The sequence below is a fragment of the Leuciscus leuciscus genome, assembly GCF_965113295.1.
Source record: "Leuciscus leuciscus genome assembly, chromosome: 25".
In the NCBI taxonomy this organism is placed as follows: domain Eukaryota; kingdom Metazoa; phylum Chordata; class Actinopteri; order Cypriniformes; family Leuciscidae; genus Leuciscus; species Leuciscus leuciscus.
Genome location: NC_138724.1, coordinates 25910314 through 25931443, shown reverse-complemented (window position 1 = coordinate 25931443; position 21130 = coordinate 25910314). Strand labels below are relative to the sequence as shown.

The 21130-nt window shown below is 36.5% G+C and overlaps 1 protein-coding gene across 2 annotated transcripts in view; it reads left to right on the top strand.

Annotated features, from left to right (window-relative positions):
* The window catches only part of plxnb2b (plexin b2b), a 172321-nt gene extending 151191 nt beyond the window's left edge, over nt 1-21130 (top strand). For both annotated transcript variants that reach the window (XM_082159082.1, XM_082159081.1), the window contains 16 exons: nt 2556-2692; nt 2796-2896; nt 4077-4306; nt 4838-5019; nt 5721-5787; nt 7432-7578; nt 7704-7860; nt 7951-8051; nt 9166-9250; nt 9348-9499; nt 11941-12101; nt 14646-14793; nt 14909-14973; nt 15478-15553; nt 15646-15720; nt 17237-21130. In XM_082159082.1, the coding sequence (XP_082015208.1) occupies nt 2556-2692; nt 2796-2896; nt 4077-4306; nt 4838-5019; nt 5721-5787; nt 7432-7578; nt 7704-7860; nt 7951-8051; nt 9166-9250; nt 9348-9499; nt 11941-12101; nt 14646-14793; nt 14909-14973; nt 15478-15553; nt 15646-15720; nt 17237-17341 (1989 nt within the window). In that variant the 3' untranslated portion in view covers nt 17342-21130. The remainder of the gene's footprint in view (nt 1-2555; nt 2693-2795; nt 2897-4076; nt 4307-4837; nt 5020-5720; nt 5788-7431; nt 7579-7703; nt 7861-7950; nt 8052-9165; nt 9251-9347; nt 9500-11940; nt 12102-14645; nt 14794-14908; nt 14974-15477; nt 15554-15645; nt 15721-17236) is intronic.

The window sequence follows — 21130 nt, the reverse complement described above, 5'->3', positions numbered from 1 at the left end:
AGAGAACAACATACATCCATCTATCCAACCATCTATCCATCAATCCTTCTGTCCTTCCTGCCATCCATCTGTCCATCCATCCATCCACATATTCATCCAGCCATCCATTCATCCATCCACATATTCATCCATCCATCCATCCACATATTCATCCATCCATCCATTCGTCCATCCATTCGTCCATCCATCCTTTCATCCATCCATCCATCCATCCACATATCCAACCATCCATCCATCCATCAATCCTTCTGTCTTTCCTGCCATCCATCTGTCCATCCATCCATCCACATACTCATCCATCCATCCATTCATCCATCCACATATTCATCCATCCATCCATCCACATATTCATCCATCCATCCATCCATCCATCCACATATTCATCCATCCATCCATCCATCCATCCATCAACATAAGTGAAAGTGAAAGTGACACGTGACGGCCAAGTATGGTAACCCATACTTGGAATTTGACCTCTGCATTTAACCCATCCAAGTTAATGCACACACATTAGGAGCAGAGTAGTGAGTAGTTAACACACACACACTGCAAACGTGGATACACACACCCAGAGCAGCGGGCAGCCTTTTTTGTGGCGCCCGGGCAGCGATAAGGGGTTAGGTGCCTGCCATCCATCTGTCCGTCCATCCTTCCATCCATCCATCCATCCATCCACATATTCATCCATCCATCCATTCGTCCATCCATTCATCCATCCAGCCACATATTCATCCAGCCATCCTTTTTATATTTAAATTTTTTTTTGTTTATTTATATATCCATCATTCCATCTATCAATTATCTATCTGTCCACTTGATTCCTTCATTTTATTTTTAAATGGTACATTAAATGTATTTCTGTAAAATATAATGATTCAGATTACTTCAGATGTAAAAAAATATATATATATAAAATATGTACAATAAATTTGTAATACATTTATATATTCACATAATTTTTCGCAACAATATACATTTATAAAAGTTTCAGAGGTTTTGCTTATTCAAATGACCAACATCTTCATTCATTAAACTGCAGGAAGTGATTTTATATGACGTACCCAGGGCCGGCCCGAGGCATAAGCGAACTAAGCGGCTGCTTGGGGCCCCCTCGCCACCAGGGGGCCCCCAATCGATTTTTTATTAATTTTTTTTTACATATTAATTAACTTAAACAAGTGACATAAATGAATGAAAGGATTAATAATTCACGACAAGAAAATTCTGATTTCATGATCAATATACCTGCCTACAACTGCTGCTGTGTCTGCCAGTGTTTGAGTCATGCGCATAACCTCGCGTGGCGTGCATAGACAATTTGTGCGCAAAGTCACGGTAATGTTAAGCCATGTCACAAAAATTTGATTTGATCAATGATTTATCCTTTAAATGTAATGATATTCAGAACAGAACAAGAATAAAAAAATAACTATAAACAAGCCAAAACGAAATAATTTAAAGCGAAAGTGAAAGTAAGCGGCGTTGGGCTCACGTATCTCTCTCATTAGAATCAAAATGTTTCAACATTCGCGATGGATTTGGATGGTAAACTATTCTTTATCATAGGCTTTGTACTTCACTCACGTTCCAATATCGACGAAAAAAATAATCCTCTTCACACTCGCAAAAATGTGCTTGGAAACATCACAGTGGAAGATTACAAAGCTGGAATATGTTGTGCGTGTGTGTGTGTGATTGTGTGTGTGTGTGTGTGCGTGCGCGCGTGTGTGTGTGTGTGTGTGTGTGTGTGTGTGTGTGTGTGTGTGTGTGTGTGTGTGTGTGTGTGTGTGTGTGAGTCGCGGGCGCGATCGAACAGTGGAAACATAAAAACATACTCATGTTCATACAAGACATCATTCAAACTGCAAAGTGTTGCAAAACGTTGGAGGATATTTTGCAAATAATTTTTTTTATATGTTTTGTGACAGTTTGTTTTCAGAAGTTTCCAAGAGTTAGTAAAAGAGTAAAGAAAAAGTTAAAACTTTAAGTAGGCCTATCTATTTTTTATGAAGTATTTATTTTGTATTAATACATAACCTCATTGTATTAATTTATAATGTAACATTATAGCGTGACATTGTGTCAATAATCGTCAAGCACAGGTGACTCTGCGTGGTGGGAGGGGGCCCCCAAATCAAATTCTGCTTAGGGCCCCCAAAAGGCTCGGGCCGGCACTGGACGTACCTGACATCTGTATATGACATCTGTCCACATGTTTGTGTGTGTGTGTGTGTGTGTTTATATATATATATATATATATATACATACACACACACACACACACACACACACATATATATTATTAGTTTGTTGGTGTGTTTGTTTATTTCCATCCATCCAATTTATGTATTTATCTATCTGTTAATTCACCCAACTATCTATTTATCTGTCTGTCCGTCCGTCCATCCATCCATCTATTTATCTGTCTGTCCATCCATCTATTTATCTGTTCATTCATCCATACATCTATCTGTAATACAGTCTCTCTCTCTCTCTCTCTCTCTCTCTCTCTCTCTCTCTCTCTTTCTCTCTCTCTCTCTCTCTCTCTCTCTCAGATTAAGTTTGGCAATGGCGAGTGGACGGTCGGCTCTGTTCGGTACGAGAGGAGGTACAATCTCCCGTTGCCCATCATCATCCCGGCGGTGGTCGTTCCCATGCTGCTGATTATCGCCATCTCCGTCGTCTGCTACAGGTTACAAAGAAGATCTGCTCTTCCCACAATGCCCTTGAGGTGTTCGTCTGCCTGAACGTTTCATGTAATGAATTCATGAATTCATCTGATCATCTGTGTGTAGGAGGAAGAGCCAGCAGGCAGAACGAGAGTACGAGAAAGTGAAGCATCAGCTGGAGAATCTGGAAGAGAGTGTTCGTGACCGCTGCAAAAAAGAGTTCACAGGTCACACATGAACGCATAATCCCGTTACCATGGCAGCAGGGGTGTTTTAAGCATGCTATCAGATGATTTACACTAGAAATCAGCAAAAGAAATATTATACATCTGACTTATATTAGTCAACTATTCATTGAAGATATCTAGAATGAATAGTCTCCATGTGTATGGCTTCTGTAACTTCTTTGAAATGCAAACCGTCTTGTGACTAAAGTACGCTAATGAAGCACGGCCGCTAAAAATATCAAAACGTAAATAAATAAGAAAATCTAAAGCTAGTTGACCTCACTAATGAACTAGTTTGTTGTTGGATGACCATAATCCTAGTAGGCTATTAGAGAGTAGCTGATTTATTTATTCATTAAATAATTTATTGTTTATCTGAACTTCCAGCTATTTATTAATCAATTAATCAATTATTTATTCATCCACCTATTTCTTTCTTTATTTAATCAATTGTTTTTCTATCAGTCCACCTATTTATTTATTTATTTATTTATTCATTCAATGAATCTATTGATGTCTATTATCCTATCTATTGTTTATCTGTCCATTTACATTTATTTATTTTTCAATTAATCCATTATCGATTCATCCACCTAATTTTTTATTTGTCAATTGTTTATCTGGCCATTCACATTAATTAATTATTATTTTATTCATTTATCGATCAACTGTTTATCTATTCATCCACCTATTTATTCATTTATCAATTAATCTGTTATTTATCTATCCATCCGCCTAATTTTTTTATTTGTCAATTGTTCATCTGGCCATTCAAGTTTATTTATTTATTTGTTTATTTGTTTATTTATTTGTTTATTTTTATTTATATTGATGTTAAATATCTTTCAACTGTTTATCTATAAATCAGCTTATTTGTTTATTTAATTTATCAATTGTATCAATCAACTATCCTTCAACCTATTTATTTATTTATTTAACTGTTTATTTATCCTTCCAACAATTTATTAATTTATCCATAAATGGTATTTGCAACGCTGCCACACATTTTGGCCAGAATTAGTCATTTTATATTGTTGTTTGATTTTGAAACACAAATTAACATAATCTGCACATCTAGAATCTTTAATTCTGAGTTTAGAACTGATTGAATAAGTTTAGCTGGATTTAAAGTGGCGATTTTGAAGATATACTGACATAGACCGTGTCATTTCCTGTGCAGATCTGATGATCGAAATGGAGGACCACACTAACGACATAAGCGAGGGCCGGATCCCGTTCCTGGACTACAAGACCTACACGGACCGCGTCTTCTTCCTGCCCTCTAAAGATGGAGCCAATGACGTCATGATCACCGGCAAACTGGACATCCCAGAATCCCGCAGGGCTACGGTCACCCAGGCGCTGAACCAGTTCTCCAACCTGCTCAACAGCAAAACCTTCCTCATCAATGTAGGAAACACAAACACACTGTAATTATGATCCATTTCTAGACATCTCCAGCTCTTCACCTGCTCATTTTAAACAGTTAATAGCGAGAAAGGTCAGTAAATTAATATTTGACGATAATTGTCGGGGGTTTCTCAGACAAACACATGCGTCAGTGATGGAGCCCTATAGACATCTAGCAGACATTCGCTCAATTATACTGAATGACACTAAAAGGGCCCCAGAGGACTCAATCAGCTCCTGCGCTCTCATTAAAGGTCTTTTATATTCATGGCCCAAACACAATTAAACTTCTACATCTAATGACACACATGAATACACGTAAACAACCACACCGTCAGTGTTTTAAGACTGGCCTGTAATTATCTTCCCAGTGTTTATATGGTTACGCACAACACACAAAAGTCAAACATAACCAGACATCATTAAACATAATAATCATTAGAGTATAACAAGATGCTTGTTCAAGATGTAAATCTGAATGCTCCACAGTTTTAATCATACAGGAAAGTCATAATTTGTGTGTGTGTTTAGTTTATCAGAACGCTGGAGGGCCGTCCAGATTTTAACGCCAGGGCCAAAGTGTATTTCGCGTCTCTGCTGACCGTAGCGCTTCACGGTAAACTGGAGTATTACACAGACATCATGAGGACGCTTCTGCTGGGGCTCATGGAGGATTACGTTCACAGCAAGAATCCTAAACTGCTGCTCCGCAGGTGAGACCCGAGATCCGCAATCTGATTGGCTGGCTTTATGCAACTTCTGGGAGTCCGGATGAAAGTATTTTGAATTAGGTTGTCACTAAATATCACATAAAACAAGCCATTTTAGTCAAAAGTCTGTCTCTGCAAGAATGAACACAAACCTCACTGTCCCAAAGACACATGCGTAAGCACAACACTCACCAGCGCCATGTTCACATGCTTGTTTGATTGTCATAGTTGGGTGCTGATGCTAATTATCAATGTTTGTTATTGACTCAAATTAGTGTACAAGTGTTCATTAAAGCAGTAAGCCACTCGAGGCCGTGGTTTATAGTGATCTTACCACAGTTAAGGAGTGTTGTTGAAGCAGAAACCACTTAAAATCTCTGTAATGTGTGGCCTCAAGTGGCTTATTGCTTTCATTAAAAGGCAGCATCCGCAACATAATAAAAACACATAAGTGTTCAATAAATTACTATGTTAATTCTTCATAGTAATCATAATACAATTCTTCTGTCATGTAATCTAGTTCATTAGCCTGACTGAAGGCTGTTCAGCAAATTGCCGTGTTATTAAAGTGTTTAACTGACAAAGTGTTTAACTGACAGATCGGATTGAATAACAGCTTCAAATGTGACTCGTTCAAGTTTTCAGAGCCAGAACTGTCAGTTTTGTAATAAATAATGTGTGTGTGTCTGTGTGTGTTTCCGCAGGTCTGAGACGGTGGTGGAAAGGATGCTGAGTAACTGGATGTCCATCTGTCTCTATCAGTACCTAAAGGTAAAATATCAAACAGGACACACATTCATAAAGATTCGCTCATATTTCATTTCACAATACATCAGGATTTTATGGAAGCTTGTTTCCACCACGGAATAAAAAAGTTAAAAATGTGATTGCGACTTTATATCTCACAATTCTGACTTTTTTTTCTTGCGATTGCAGAATTGCCATTCTGACTTTATAAATCGCTATTGCGAGTTTATATCTCACAATTCTACAAAAAAAGTCCAGAATTGTGAGATAGAACTTCACAATTGCGAAAAAAAGTCAGAATTTTGAGATATAAACTTGCTTTTGCGGTAAAAAAGTCAGAATTGCGATATATACTCGCAATTACGAAAAAAAAGTCAGAATTGTGATATAAACTCGCTATCGCGGAAAAAGTCTGAATTTTTAGATATAAACTCACAATTGTGAGGAAAAAAGTCAGAATTGCGATATCTACTTGCAATTACAAAAAAAAAGTCAGAATTGTGAGATATAAACTCGCAATTGCGGGGAAAAAGTCAGAATTGTGAAATCAAATTTGGGACTTTTTTTGCAATTGTGAGTTGATATCTCACAATTCTGTCTTTTTTTTGTAATTGCGAGTATATATCGAAATTACAAAAAAAAGACAGAATTGTGAGATATCAACTCACAATTGCAAAAAAAGTCCCAAATTGTGAGATAGAACTTCACAATTGCGAAAACAAAAGTCAGAATGATATATGTGATATAAACTCGCTATTGTGAAAAAAGTCAGAATTGTGAGATATAAACTCACAATTGCGTGAAAAAAGTCAGAATTGTGATATCTACTCGCAATTATGAAAAAAAAGTCAGAATTGTGAGATTTAAACTCAAAATTGCAAAAAAAAAGTCCCGAATTATGAGATAGAACTTTACAATTGCGGAAAAAAAGTCAGAATTGTGATATAAACTCGCAATTGCGTGAAAAAAGTCCGAATTGTCAGATATAAACTCGCAATTGTGAGAAAAAAAGTCAGAATTGCGATACATACTCGCAATTACGAAAAAAAGTCAGAATTGTGAGATATAAACTCACAATTGCGTGAAATAAGTCAGAATTGTGATATCTACTCGCAATTATGAAAAAAAAGTCCGAATTGTGAGATTTAAACTCAAAATTGCAAAAAAAAAGTCCCGAATTATGAGATAGAACTTTACAATTGCGGAAAAAAAGTCAGAATTGTGATATAAACTCGCAATTGCGTGAAAAAAGTCAGAATTGTCAGATATAAACTCGCAATTGTGAGGAAAAAAGTCAGAATTGCGATACATACTCGCAATTACGAAAAAAAGTCAGAATTGTGAGATATAAACTGAAAAAGAATTGCTCGTAATTGCAAAATAAAATCTGAATTATTTTCCAGGTTGTATTACTTAAACGGTTTGGTTTGGATGTGTCCTGTTCACGGGATGTTTCCGTAAAGCTTTGATATTCATGAGTGTGATGATGAATGATGATAATGAAGCAGCTTCTGTTCTTCATCTGCATGAATCACTGACACACTTGAACTGTAAATTCTTCAAGCCACAGCTGATTTCCAGGTGGAGTTACGATAAACCGCTGTCGTCTGTGGGTAATGATTAAAACCGTCCCAGCAGGCCGTGTTAAAGTTGCTTGTGTTTGTTCAGGACTCCGCTGGAGAACCGCTGTACAAACTCTTCAGGGCCATAAAGCACCAGATTGAAAAGGGGCCGGTGGACGCACAGGTTAAGAAAGCCAAATACACGCTGAACGACACGGGCCTTCTCGGAGATGATGTGGAGTACATCGTGCTGGTGTGTGTTTTAGTCCATATATCATGTTTTCAGAACTGATTCTTTCCTGAACTGTGTTGTTAGTGTTAACTAAAGCTAATATGGCTGTGTATATCTGATATGAGTTGTTTGCTCTTTGACCCCAGACTCTACAGGTGCTGGTTCAGGGCGAGGGGCCTGACATCACCCCGGTGAAGGTGTTGAACTGTGACACGATCTCTCAGGTGAAGGAGAAGATCATCGAGCAGGTTTACAAGAACCTGCCGCACTCTCAGAGACCCAAAGTGGACAGCGTCACCCTGGGTGAGCGAGCGAGCGAGTGAGCGTATGATCTCACACACGGGTTCAGCGTGACTCTGTCTTTATCGTTGTGTGTTCTGGGGTCTTCCACAGAATGGCGGCCCGGCTCCACAGGACAGACCCTGTCAGATCTAGACGTGACGTCACAGAAGGAGGGCCGGTGGAGACGCATCAATACGTTGGCGCATTATAACGTGAGCGCGTGGTGCTTTGTTTTATTTGACATGCTTCTAAATGTGATGATGTGCTTTTGTGTGTGTTAAGGTACGTCATATAAAATCACTTCCTGCAGTTTAATGAATGAAGATGTTGGTCATTTGAATAAGCAAAACCTCTGAAACTTTTATAAATGTATATTGTTGCGAAAAATTATGTGAATATATAAATGTATTACAAATTTATTGTACATATTTTATATATATATATTTTTTTTACATCTGAAGTAATCTGAATCATTATATTTTACAGAAATACATTTGATGTGCCATTTAAAAATAAAATGAAGGAATCAATTACCAATTTAGTAATTAAAAAAGACAACTTATTTCAAAAGAAAAATTCATTATAAATTACTTTTCAAATTGTTTCAAATTATTTAATTTGTGTTTAAAATTTACTCATTTATTTTTCGGTTTAAAAGTGATTTATTTATATATTTTTAATGAATATAAATTTTAATGAAAATACAACCAACATTTTTTTACTATGTATTTTCGTAATTTATGTAAATATATTGTGAATTTTATATATATATATATATATATATATATATATATATGATGTATTATATATAATACAGCAGCCTGTATTATATTTATATGCAGCATTATGTATATTATTTACTATATAAAAATATATATATATATAAAAAAAAAAATATATATATAATATTTATTTATTTATATATTATGCATATATATATTTATAAAATAAATATGGAAAATATATATGTATATTTTACATATTTATTTGATAAATATATATGCATAATATATAAATAAATATTATATTATACATATTTATCAGAAAAGTTGTAGTCAATTTATATATATATATATATATATATATATATATTATTATTATTTATTTTTTTATATAAATTCATAATAAAATACTTATAATAAATAAAAGATTTTAAAGCATCTGTGATGATTAAAAGGCGTACTGGGTTTTGGACAAAGCAAATGTGTTTAATTTTTGTTTATTTGGTGAGTATTTAGACATGAGTGTTTTTTTGTTTCTAAAAGTGTATAAAACGCTTCCTTTTGTGTGTGTGTGTGTGTGTGTGTGTGTGTGTGTGTGTTTTAGGTACGTGATAACGCAACATTGGTCCTCTCCAGGCTTCATCACACACAACAGTCGTACGACCAGAATCACGATAACCATGAAGAGAGTGAGTTGAAGTCTACTCTCTAACTTCCTCTAACATCTCTGAAGCACACGCTCAGATGGGTTCGTCACTTATACTCTCTCTTCACCCAAACTCGCAGGAAACGCCCTGCTGGATGATGATAAAGTGTTTCACCTGGTGCGACCGGCTGACGAGCTGGATGAGATGAAGTCTAAGAGAGGCAGTATAAAGGATAAATCCATGACCAAAGCCATCACTGAGATATATCTCACCCGACTGCTCTCCGTCAAGGTACTGAGCGCTTCCTGCTACTGAAGGAACTGTTCATTCTACTTCAAAATAGCAAGAAAAATACATTTAACTTCCATTCTCAGGAAATAATGTTTGGGCGGGACTTGATTTTATCCATTGGGATCTGATTGTGAAATGTAGGCTATGATATTATTGTGTAATTTTTTTTTTCTTGCCTCGTTTTTTGGTAAAAAATATTTAACCTTTTTGTTAAAACGATTAATAAAATATATAGAAAATTTACTTTAAAATCAACACCGCATGGAGAACTGAGAGTGCCACTTAAAAATCAAATGAAGCAACCAATTACAAATGTATTAATTAAATAAGACAAATTATTTCAAAAAGAAAAATGTAAATAATTACTTTTCAAATTGTTTCAAATTATTTAATTTGTATTTAAACGTAACTTATTTTTGTCAGTTTAAAAGTGATTTATTTATGTTTTTAATAAAAAAGTTGATCATTTATTTAATTTATATTGTATTTTTGATAATAATAGTCCTCCATATCGCATGAGATATCAAGAATTTGTTTATTAATACGTTTATTATTCTTACATCAAAATTTCAAGATTTTTGCTTACAACAAGAAAAATTACGAAAAATAAACTTGATTCGAGATATATTCTCTGAAAAGTTGATCTTATACATATGTTCAATGGAAAACAATAAAAAAGCCATCTACTGATTAAGAAAAGATTTTTGCCGTGAAGATAATGAAAACCGTGCATAATCAGTTTTGATTTAATGTTTGTGATGAACAGTCCAACTCTACAGCAGTGTTTAATGTGGGACACGTGTCATACAATTATTATAACCTCCATAAACCTTCAGGAACGACTCTGAGTGCTCGCATGTTCTCTTAACTCATCTAATTCTGTTTGATTAGTTTGCATGTCCTTGTGTCGGGGGCCGTCGGTCGTAAATTGGGCGATTAGAGAGGCTAATTACTTCACGCGTCTTTCACCTTGTACAGAAGTAATTCAGCGGCACGTAAAGCTGTCAGTGCCGACAGGAACAAACCTGTGGAGATGTGAAACTTCACCCGTCAGGCCGATCAAAGCCTGGAAACAGCCATGTGTGGCTGTCAGTGACCCAGCAGCCTGATAAATGAGACTTTTCTCAGCTTGAAATTATTATTATTATTATTAATATTTTTAAAGATCTCTGTTATGTTTCAGGGTTCAGGTTGGATACATTTTCAAATGTTTTCTAACCTCAAATAATTTACTTAAAAATGTCATAATTCTAAAAAAAAAATTTTTTTTTATGTAGGCCTATACAAAATATCTTACATATATTATGTTTTTATTTTATTTCATTTTAATAATTAAGTGCATATAATATAAAAAAAATGCCGATAGTTATTTTTTGAGAGTAGCATAATTGCAGTAATCTTCAAACTCTTTGTTTAATTAAAAATATTTAAAATTGTACTGATTATTTGAATTCATTTAGTTTTGTATTTATATGACATGGAAACACCAAATATACAAAATGTATAATATCTGTGGAGGTTTATACATATATACAAAGTACATAAAAAGTACTTCAATTTAAAAATGTCAAAAACTTACTGGAATAATAATAATTATTATAAAATAATACAAAATTAAATGAATAAAAAATAAGAAAAAATAACTAAATTAAAAAAAAAGTTCATGGGATAAAATATTATTATTATTTTTCCTTTTTAAGGACAATTTTAGTGATATCTGTCAGTTTTTAGAAATATTTTATGCTTGACACTTCAAACAATCTTCAAACTCTTTTTTTCCTTATTTAAAATATTTAAAGGGTTAAAAAACCTATACTAAATATATTTATATACATATATACATCGCACATAAAAAATAAAAAATCGGTCTGAAATAATAATAATTATTATTAAATATTACTATAATTAAAAGATTTAATAAATAGTAAATAATAAGAAAATAATATGAATAAATAAATAAGAAATAAAAACAACTTTTAGGGTTAACAAGGTTTTTGACTTTTTAGAGACAATTTTAATGATATCTGTCAGTTTTTAGAAACATTTTATGCTTGACCATCAAAAAACTAAAACAAAACAAAAAACACTTGCAGCAATCTCCAAACTCTTTTTTTCTTATTTAACATATACACATATAACACATATAGTTATACATATACAACGTACATAAAAAGTACTTAAATAAATTTTTTTTAAATCTTACTGAAATAATAATAAAAATGATTTAGAATAAATAAATAAGAAATATGTTCAATTTTTTGCATAATTCATAGCATCAAATTTAGATCTTGACTTTTTAGAGAGCCACGGGCATTGCAAGGGCAATTTCAGTGAAATCTGTCAGTTAGTAGAAACTTTTTATGCACGATCCTCTAAAGAAACACTCGTTTCTAATCACTGAACTCTAGTTCGCTTGTTTCTGTGCCTGCGTGTGTTTTCAGGGAACGCTGCAGCAGTTCGTGGATGATTTCTTTCGCAGTGTGCTCTGTTCTGACTCCACCGTCCCGCCGGCGGTTAAATACTTTTTTGACTTCCTGGATGAGCAAGCCCTGAGACACGAGAACGTAGACGAGGAAACCATACACATCTGGAAGACCAACAGGTGGGGAAGTGTGTGTGTGTGTGTGTGTGTTTGCGTTGTGCTAGTCACAGCGGGCGTCTCTGCTCTCTGATTGCCGCTTCTCTCTGGAGACGCGCGGCATATGCTAATGTCAGCGGCGCGTTCATTTATTCCGCCTGATGTGTGAATGCGGATGCGGCGTGATTGACAGCTGCCGCCGAGATGTGAATAAATATGACGAGTAATATCATCACTCCAGCAGCTTCACCAGCGATTCTATTAAATATAAAACCGCTCACAGCCAAACAAACACCTTAATTACATCCCTGGTTGATTTAATTGTTCGGTTATTATACACCTTTTGGTTTTTTTTCCTCTGCTATTCTCCACAGAGATACAACTAGTCATCTGAATGAGCTTTTTTTTCGTTCTTTTTTTACTGACTTTCAGGAAACAAAAGCCAGAGCTGTTTAATAACCTGTTTGAAATTCCAAAGCCGTCTGTCCGTGTTCATGCTCCGACGGCGCCAGTATTGAGGGGCGGATTGAGTGAATTATTTGCTCTGTACTGAGTTTATGCTCCAATTGCAGGAAAGACTCACTATCAAATGGATTAAATAGCATAATTAGCAGTGTTTGCTAAGGAGAGCATCTCTGTTTCTCATGCTGAGGGTTAGAGATTTAAAATAAACCCCTGACCGTGATTAATAAACATGTTTGACATGAATGATTTCACAATTCGTACAGTTTGTTCAAGAGAGTTGTGCTGGTGTGGTAGGATGGATGGATGGATGGATGAATGGATGAATGGATGGATGGATGGATGGATGGATGGATGGATGGATGGATGGATGGATGGATGGATGGATGGATGGATGGATGGATGGATGGATGGATGGATGGATGGATGGATGGATGGATGGATGGATGGATGGATGGATGGATGGATGGATGGATGGATGGATGGATAGATGGGTAGGTGGATAGATGGATGGATGGATGGATGGATGGATGGATGGATGGATGGATGGATGAATGGATGGATGGATGAATGGATAGATAGATGGATGATAAGATGGTGAAAAGATCGCATGCGTTTACATTGAACAAGGGACCCAAGCCACACTGAAAAAAACTATAAGTAAAATTTACTTAATTTAGTTACTTAAGTTTTTGCGCACATATTTTTTAAGTAAATTTTACATATGTATTTAAGTAAACTCTACTTAACTAAGTTAAGTGAAAGTAACATAGAAAATAAGTAATTTTAACTTGGCTAGGAGAAATATCTATTTAGTTAAGGTTTCCTTTGCAATACATTTCATTTAAACAATATAACATTGAATTAATCCACACTTTTACAGTATATGCTTTACTTTTGAAACATCTAAGTAATTAATACAATAAATTGTGTGACACCATATCTACATATTAGAGGTTATGAGTCATGTGAACGCAGAGACCTCAATACTTTGCAGACAATACACAATGACGGGAACATTTGATGGATCGTTTTTGTGTTTGAATGTGTCATTTTGAGTCGAAAATGAACTCCAGATGGCACAAAATGGCAAGTAACTAATCTTAACAACTAAAGCAATGATAAAACAGTGTAAATACAGCTGGAGAACAGTGCAAAATCAACCTCATTAATTATTCAAGGCCCAGTGCATGATGGGAATACCAGTATCAGAAAAGTTGAGTAATTTTACTTAATTTTCTAATGTTTATATTTACGTTTTCATTTCTACACGCTTGAATTGAGTACTAATATAGAATTTACTTAGTTTTTGAATTCTTGCCTGAACTAACTTTTTCATGTAAATTACATTTGTTTTTTTCTGTCGTATTTACTTCACCACAAAATCATTTTTATCAGTGCATAGCAACGCACTAAAAACCCTCTAAACACCTTTGCAACTACTTAGCAGCACTTTATCATTGACCCAGAACACCCTAGCAACTGCATAACAACGTACTAGGCTACTAAGCAACCGCCTACTAGCACCAATCAACGACTCAAAACTGTACTGCATAGTGACACCTAGGTGATCATCCAGATATATAGAGAGATAATATATTTGTATATGTCTGAATAGTTGGCAAAATACTTTATTTCAATATATTTAGGATTTTAAAGCATATTTTTGTCATGGCAGTTTCTGGGGTTCTTTTTCCTGCCGAGGCCACTGCCTACTATTCGGTTTAATGTGAAGTTAATATAATTTTGTGTCAATTTTTTATATAATACATATAGTATATTTTATGTATATATATATTTACTATTTATTTTATATATTTATTAGTGCCATCAAATTGATATATATATATATATATATATATATAAATAAACTTATTTAATTTGATAAACTTATTTAATACATATTTACTTGACTTTACAATTTATATTAGTACAATAAATATAAATATTTTTATTTTTTAATATATATATATATATACATACATGCATACATATTTAGAAACTTATATATATATATATATATATATATATATATATATATATGGAGTATTGAAGGTGAAGTATTTCTTACATATTTCACAGCCCATAATCCGCTTCTCTCTGCAGTTTGCCGCTGCGTTTCTGGGTGAACATTCTGAAGAACCCTCACTTCATTTTCGACGTGCACGTGAGCGAGGTCGTGGACGCCTCTTTGTCTGTCATCGCTCAGACCTTCATGGACGCCTGCACGAAAACAGAACACAAACTCAGTCGGGTAAGTGTTTGAGAATCAGTTACAGGCTCATAAAGACCAGAAATACTTCATTTATTTACTCCCCCTCTCTCCCTCTCTCTCTCTCTCTCTCTCTCACTCTCACTCTTGCCTCCAGGATTCTCCCAGCAACAAATTACTCTATGCAAAGGAGATCTCCACCTACAAAAGGATGGTAGACGAGTAAGTGCTCCAGCATTGCACAGTCTCAGCCTCCAGCCGAACGCCCACATATGGTTTACAGACTGTCTGATGCGCGTTGTGCACAAAAATGGCGAGAACTTTCTCAACATGATGATTGACTGGGTTTATGCAATATCTCGGCAATTCAGTGCGACAGGTTTTTATAAGCCCGCCGGCAATCAAAGTTGTAATTATGTTCTCAGGCGGCAACGATGAGCAATTCTGAGATCTGCTAAAGTCTATAGGCATCAAATCTCTGAAAGTTATTCATGATTATCTTTTGTTTGAGACACTTTAGCAAGTAAATAAGATACACTTGAGTACAATAGTATATTCTGCTTTGTTGTTTAGTTATTTGTGATTTACCAGGCCCTAAATGACAAATAAGATAAGTGAACATGGTGTGTTGCTTTACATATCAGTCAGAAGGTCTCTTTCTAAGTGTGTGTTTTTGGCCAGAATAATCTGCAGTATAGATCAGTTGTATGGTGTGTTTCTCCACAGCTACTATAAAGGAATCCGTCAGATGGTGTCAGTCAGTGACCAGGAAATGAACACACATCTGGCTGAAGTGTCACGGGTGAGTGTGCGGTGGGCTTTCTGTGATTTTTATGGAAAATGAAGAGACTGGTGTTGATTTATTTTATTAATTTTATTTTTATAAAAAATTAGGCACACACAGATAAACTGAACACACAAGTGGCTCTTCACCAGCTCTACCGGTACGCCAGTAAATACTACGATGGGGTGAGTACACACACACACACACGCGCACAAATACACAAACGCACGCACACACGTACAAACACACACACACCTGAACACACATGCACACGGGATATTAAAATGGAGTGACATGCTTGATTTCATCTAAAACTTTTTTAACAGCATTTCCTAGTTCTTGTATAATTAATTTGCATGTGGTTTTATATGAATTGACAGACTATATGGAATAATTGAACAGTTCAAATTAATTTGTCACACAGCAGGACCATTTAAATAAATAGATAAAAGGTGATTGAAAATGGTGTCGGGAAAACTTCAAATAAATGGTGGCAAAGTAACAGAGCCTAAAGTATACACTTTCATAAATACACACTATACATATTTTAACATGAATGGATGAATATACCAATGAGAGAGAGAGATGGATGGATGGATGGATGGATGGATGGATGGATGGATGGGATGGATGGATGGATGGGAAGGTGGGTAGGTGGATGGATGGATGGATGGATGGATGGATGGATGGATGGCTGGCTGGATGGATGGGTAGGTGGGTAGGTAGATGGATGAATGGATGGATGGGTAGGTGGATGGATGGATGGATAGGTGGGTAGATGGATGGATGGATGGGTAGGTGGGTAGATGGATGGATGGATGGATGGATGGATGGATGGATGGATGGGTGGGTAGGTGGATGGATGGATGGATGGATGGGATGGATGGATGGATGGGAAGGTGGGTAGGTGGGTGGATGGATGGATGGATGGATGGATGGATGGATGGATGGGTAGGTGGGTAGATGGATGGATGGATGGATGGATGGATGGATGGATGGATGGGTGGGTAGGTGGATGGATGGATGGATGGATGGATGGATGGATGGATAGGTAGGTGGGTAGATGGATGGATGGATGGATGGATGGATGGATGGATGGATGGATGGATGGGTAGGTGAGTAGGTGGATGGATGGATGGATGGATGGATGGGTAGGTGGATGGATGGATGGATGGATGGATAGGTAGGTGGGTAGATGGATGGATGGATGGATGGATGGATGGGTGGGTGGGTGGATGGATGGGTAGGTGGGTAGGTAGATGGATGAATGGATGGATGGGTAGGTGGATGGATGGATGGATAGGTGGGTAGGTAGATGGATGGGTGGGTAGGTAGATGGATGAATGGATGGATGGGTAGGTGGATGGATGGATAGGTAGGTGGGTAGGTAGATGGATGGATGGATGGATGGATGGATGGATGGATGGATGGATGGATGGATGGATGGATGGATGGGTAGGTGGGTAGATGGATGGATGGATGGATGGATGGATGGATGGATGGATGGATGGATGGATGGGTAGGTGGGTAGGTGGATGGATGGATGGATGGATAGGTAGGTGGGTAGGTAGGTGGATGGATGGATGGATGGATGGATGGATGGATGAATGGATGGATGGGTAGGTGGATGGATGGATGGATGGATGGATAGTTTTAACTGCCTGTGAACTCGAGGCTGATGGTCCTTCACTGTGTCTGTAGATCATCATGTCTCTGGATGAAGACCCGGCCGCTCAGAGTAAACAGTTAACACTGAGACTGCAACAGATCGCCGCAGCGCTGGAGAACAAAGTGACCGACCTCTAACCCCGTCTCTCTCAGTGTGTGTATTTAGCTCGTCGCTATAATCAGATGTTCAATTTCTTCCTGTGTAGAGACAAAAGGTTTTAAGAATTGTATTCTATATTTTTTTTATTGTGCAGTCTTTATGCAGAAAGCTTTATAAGAGGAAAATAACTTTTTAAATAGACGGCCTTGTGTCAGTTGTTTTTAAAGCTTCTGTGTGTGTGTGCAAGAGTGTGTGTGTGTGTAAAGGATGCCTATATTCTGACCAAAAGGGAGCTGCCCATGACCCTGCGATGCGTGTATGCAGGGGGTGTGCCTACAGTGAGGTCATATCTGGTATCGTCCAATCAAAAGCAGCTGAAGGTGACAGTAGGGATTGCATGGGATGTGTTTGGAAAAATCATACTAGCATACTACTCATACTACAGTATGTACTGTATTGGTATAGTGTGCAAATTATCTGTATCAGTAAAATTTGCAAAAAAATGCAGCATAAAGCTTCGGTCACGTTTACCGTTGTTCTGCAATTTTTTGCTGGCAAACTCCAGTCATTTTAATAGGAATCCATGAGATTGCGAATTAAAGATTCAGCTTTTTAACTCATTATTTGACTGCCAAAAGAAACATAACTAGACAAAATTGGTTGTACAATTTCATAATTATAATATAAACACAGTTTATACTGCGGTTTGCTAGTATGTGATTCCAAACATATCCATTTATACGATCAAACGGCCATCCATTTCATAACCACCCGTTTCAGTTCAGCCAAACGGACTCGCTAGTAGATAATCAACACAGGCAATAATAAATAAACAATACGACGATACAAGGCATTTCATTTTTATGTATGATGGTAGCTAATAAAAGTCTTTATTTCAGAGGTGTTTCGTTTCAGAAAGCCATTTTATTGTGAAAGCTGCGCTACTGACTGACTTTATTCCGTACGGCACAAATAGTCGATGCACAGGACAGATTTGTGATATAAACGTGTGTGAGGCCTGAAACAGACGTGAACTCGTGCAGAGTGTGTGTGTCCTTCGAGATGTGTTGCGCGCATGGCTGAGAGGATTGACTGAAAGCTTCTCGTTTAACTCTTTGTGGCTCCATTGGAAGGCTTTAGATGTGCGATCTGGAACGCTAATGGCTTTATTTTGGCAGAGAGGATATAGACACACTCATTTGTGTGTTATTTGCCACTAAACAAGACGGTACTTAAGAACTCAGCCAAATTTCTGCTCCGAGAGACGCTTTTATCTTTGTACGAAAACTTTACATATTTGTGGCATGAACACTTTGATTAGTGTCTTAAACACTCAAAGAAAAGCTCAAAGCTTTTTGTTTTACGTTTACGTTGTGTTTTTTTCCCTTCTAATTGCTAATGCTCGTCGGAGTAGTGTGTATAAGTTAGGAGGAAGGGACTCTCTCATTCTAGAGAGCTTTGTGGACTAAAGGACAAGAGTCGTCAATAATTTTGGTCTGTTTGCCCAGATAAAAAAGGCGATGTGAATGCATGCATGTACACTACTGTTCAAAGATTTGGGGTTGGTAATATATATATTTTTTAATGTTTTGAAAGAATTCTCCTTGTTCAACAAGGCTGCATTTACGGTATTTAATCAAAATACAGTAAAACTAGTAAAATTGTGTAATATTATTCGAATTGAATAACTGTTTTCTGTTTTATTCCTGTGATCAAAGCTGAATTTCAACTGATCCTTCAGAAATCATTCTAATATGATGATTTGCTGCTCGAGAAACATTTCTGATTATTATCAATGTTGAAAACAGGTCCATATTTTTGTGGAAACCATGACACCGTGAAACCATTTTTATCAGGATTCCAGTGGGATTCTGATAAATAAAGTTCCAAAGAGCAGCATTTATTTGAAATAAAAATCATTTCTAACATTATAAATGTCTTTACTGTCACTTTTGATGAATTTAATGCATCCTTGCTAAATAAAAGTATTAATTTCCTTCAACAAAAAAAAAAATCTTACCCCAAACTTATGAATGTAGTGTACAGTATATGCTACAATTAAGCAATAAGGTACGAGAATATAAGCTGTGTCCCAATTCAGAGGCTGCAAGGAACCTTCGAATTGGGATAGCCCTCGTCACGCCGCTGTGACTCAATCGGCCTTCGAAGGATGCAGCCTCTGAATTAGGACACGCCTCTAGTAACGGCTTAACAAAACATAGCCATTTTATTTCTACGTAATACAAAATATTAAGTACATTTCATTAAAGTATTATTTTATTATTGCGTGTGTCATCCTTCCGCCAGAAAACATAGTCCCTGACATAAACTGAGTACATTCATAACATAAAAACCACAAAACTCCGCCGATATTAATTTGACAGGGTCTTTAAACAGGTGCATGTGGCCCACAGAACTCATGCTTTAGAGCGGTTCCTCTTCCGGTCTGAAATCGCTGTCTAGAGCAGCGGTATCACAGGAGCAGATGGCTCGCGATGTCGGATGTTGAGATTCCTGCGTTTCTGTCGAGAGTTGGGCGGCACCGCTCGGCGTGAAGCTCTTTTGCACGGCCCTCCCTCTCTCTTCCCTTCCCTTCAGCTTTAATACAACCAGCAGGAGCTGCGTTTGATCCTAACTGCATGTGTGATGCTGACTCCATGCTTTCCAGTCTACCCTCGCCCCTTTCTCTTTCATCTTAAAGGGATTGTTCACACAAAAATGAAAAATTTAATGATTCACTTAAAACTCGCACTGCAAAAATTGAGCGAGTTTTTCAGAGAAATCTTGTTTTCCCTACGAATTATTATTTTATTTTTTTTACCCCCATTTGGCAGATGTTCTTGTTTTAAGCATAAACTCATTCATTTTCAAGTCATTTTGCTTCTCAAGTAAATGTATCTTGATTTAATAATGTTAAACCAGACAGAAAATACTAGGAAAATACATTTTTGAAAAAAATAAATAATTTGCAGTGCATGTCGTTCCAAAATCCATGGAACACAAAAGAAGGAATTTCTGAAGTATCGTCACACATTTCCTGCCATAAAGAGAAAAAAAAAGACATCTAAACTATTAAAAAATTCCTACTTTTGTGTTCCACTGTAAAACTAAAAGCATAGGTTTGGAATGACATGACGATGAGTAAATAATTCTGGAATTTTGATGAACGATGAACTATCCCTTTAAAGCACAAGCACAAATGCAAGTCTCCGTAGTCAAGAGTAAAACGCTTCTTTTAACGCCTTTCTGTAGCCGAAATGTGCCTTAAAAGTGTGTAAATGTGCTGGTGCGGTGGTATTGAAGACGTCGGGGTGGGTGGGGTTTCGGTATTCGTGGGGCGTGTAGAGGTCAGAGGTCGTGGCGTACGTGAAGTGTGGTGTTAGACATCAGTAAGTGCAGTATTCAGGTGTGCTGTAGCCAGAATATGCCAATATATTTGAACATGCTGTATGTATAGAGCAAAAGCGCCGTTTATAATACCGTGCAGATCTTTTGGGTGTTTGTGGTGAGTGTGTGTGTGTGTGTGTGTGTGTGTGCTTTTTAGGAGTTTTACTGCATTGGGAAAAACGCTCGAGCTGAATAAATGTGTGGAGGAGAATGTCAAAACCTTCCCTCCGGACAGCTGCCATTACGTTTGGTCTTTATGCAAAAGGAATTATTGATTAGCACAAATGTTTTTATTATTGTACCGACCCGAAATTGTGTTTCAATGGTGTGTATGAACAAACAATCTGTACACGACCTTTTCTTACTGCTGTGCAGTTAATATCATTATTTTATGTCCTAAAGAAAATATATGCCTTTGTATTAAAATGCAAATCTGTCTA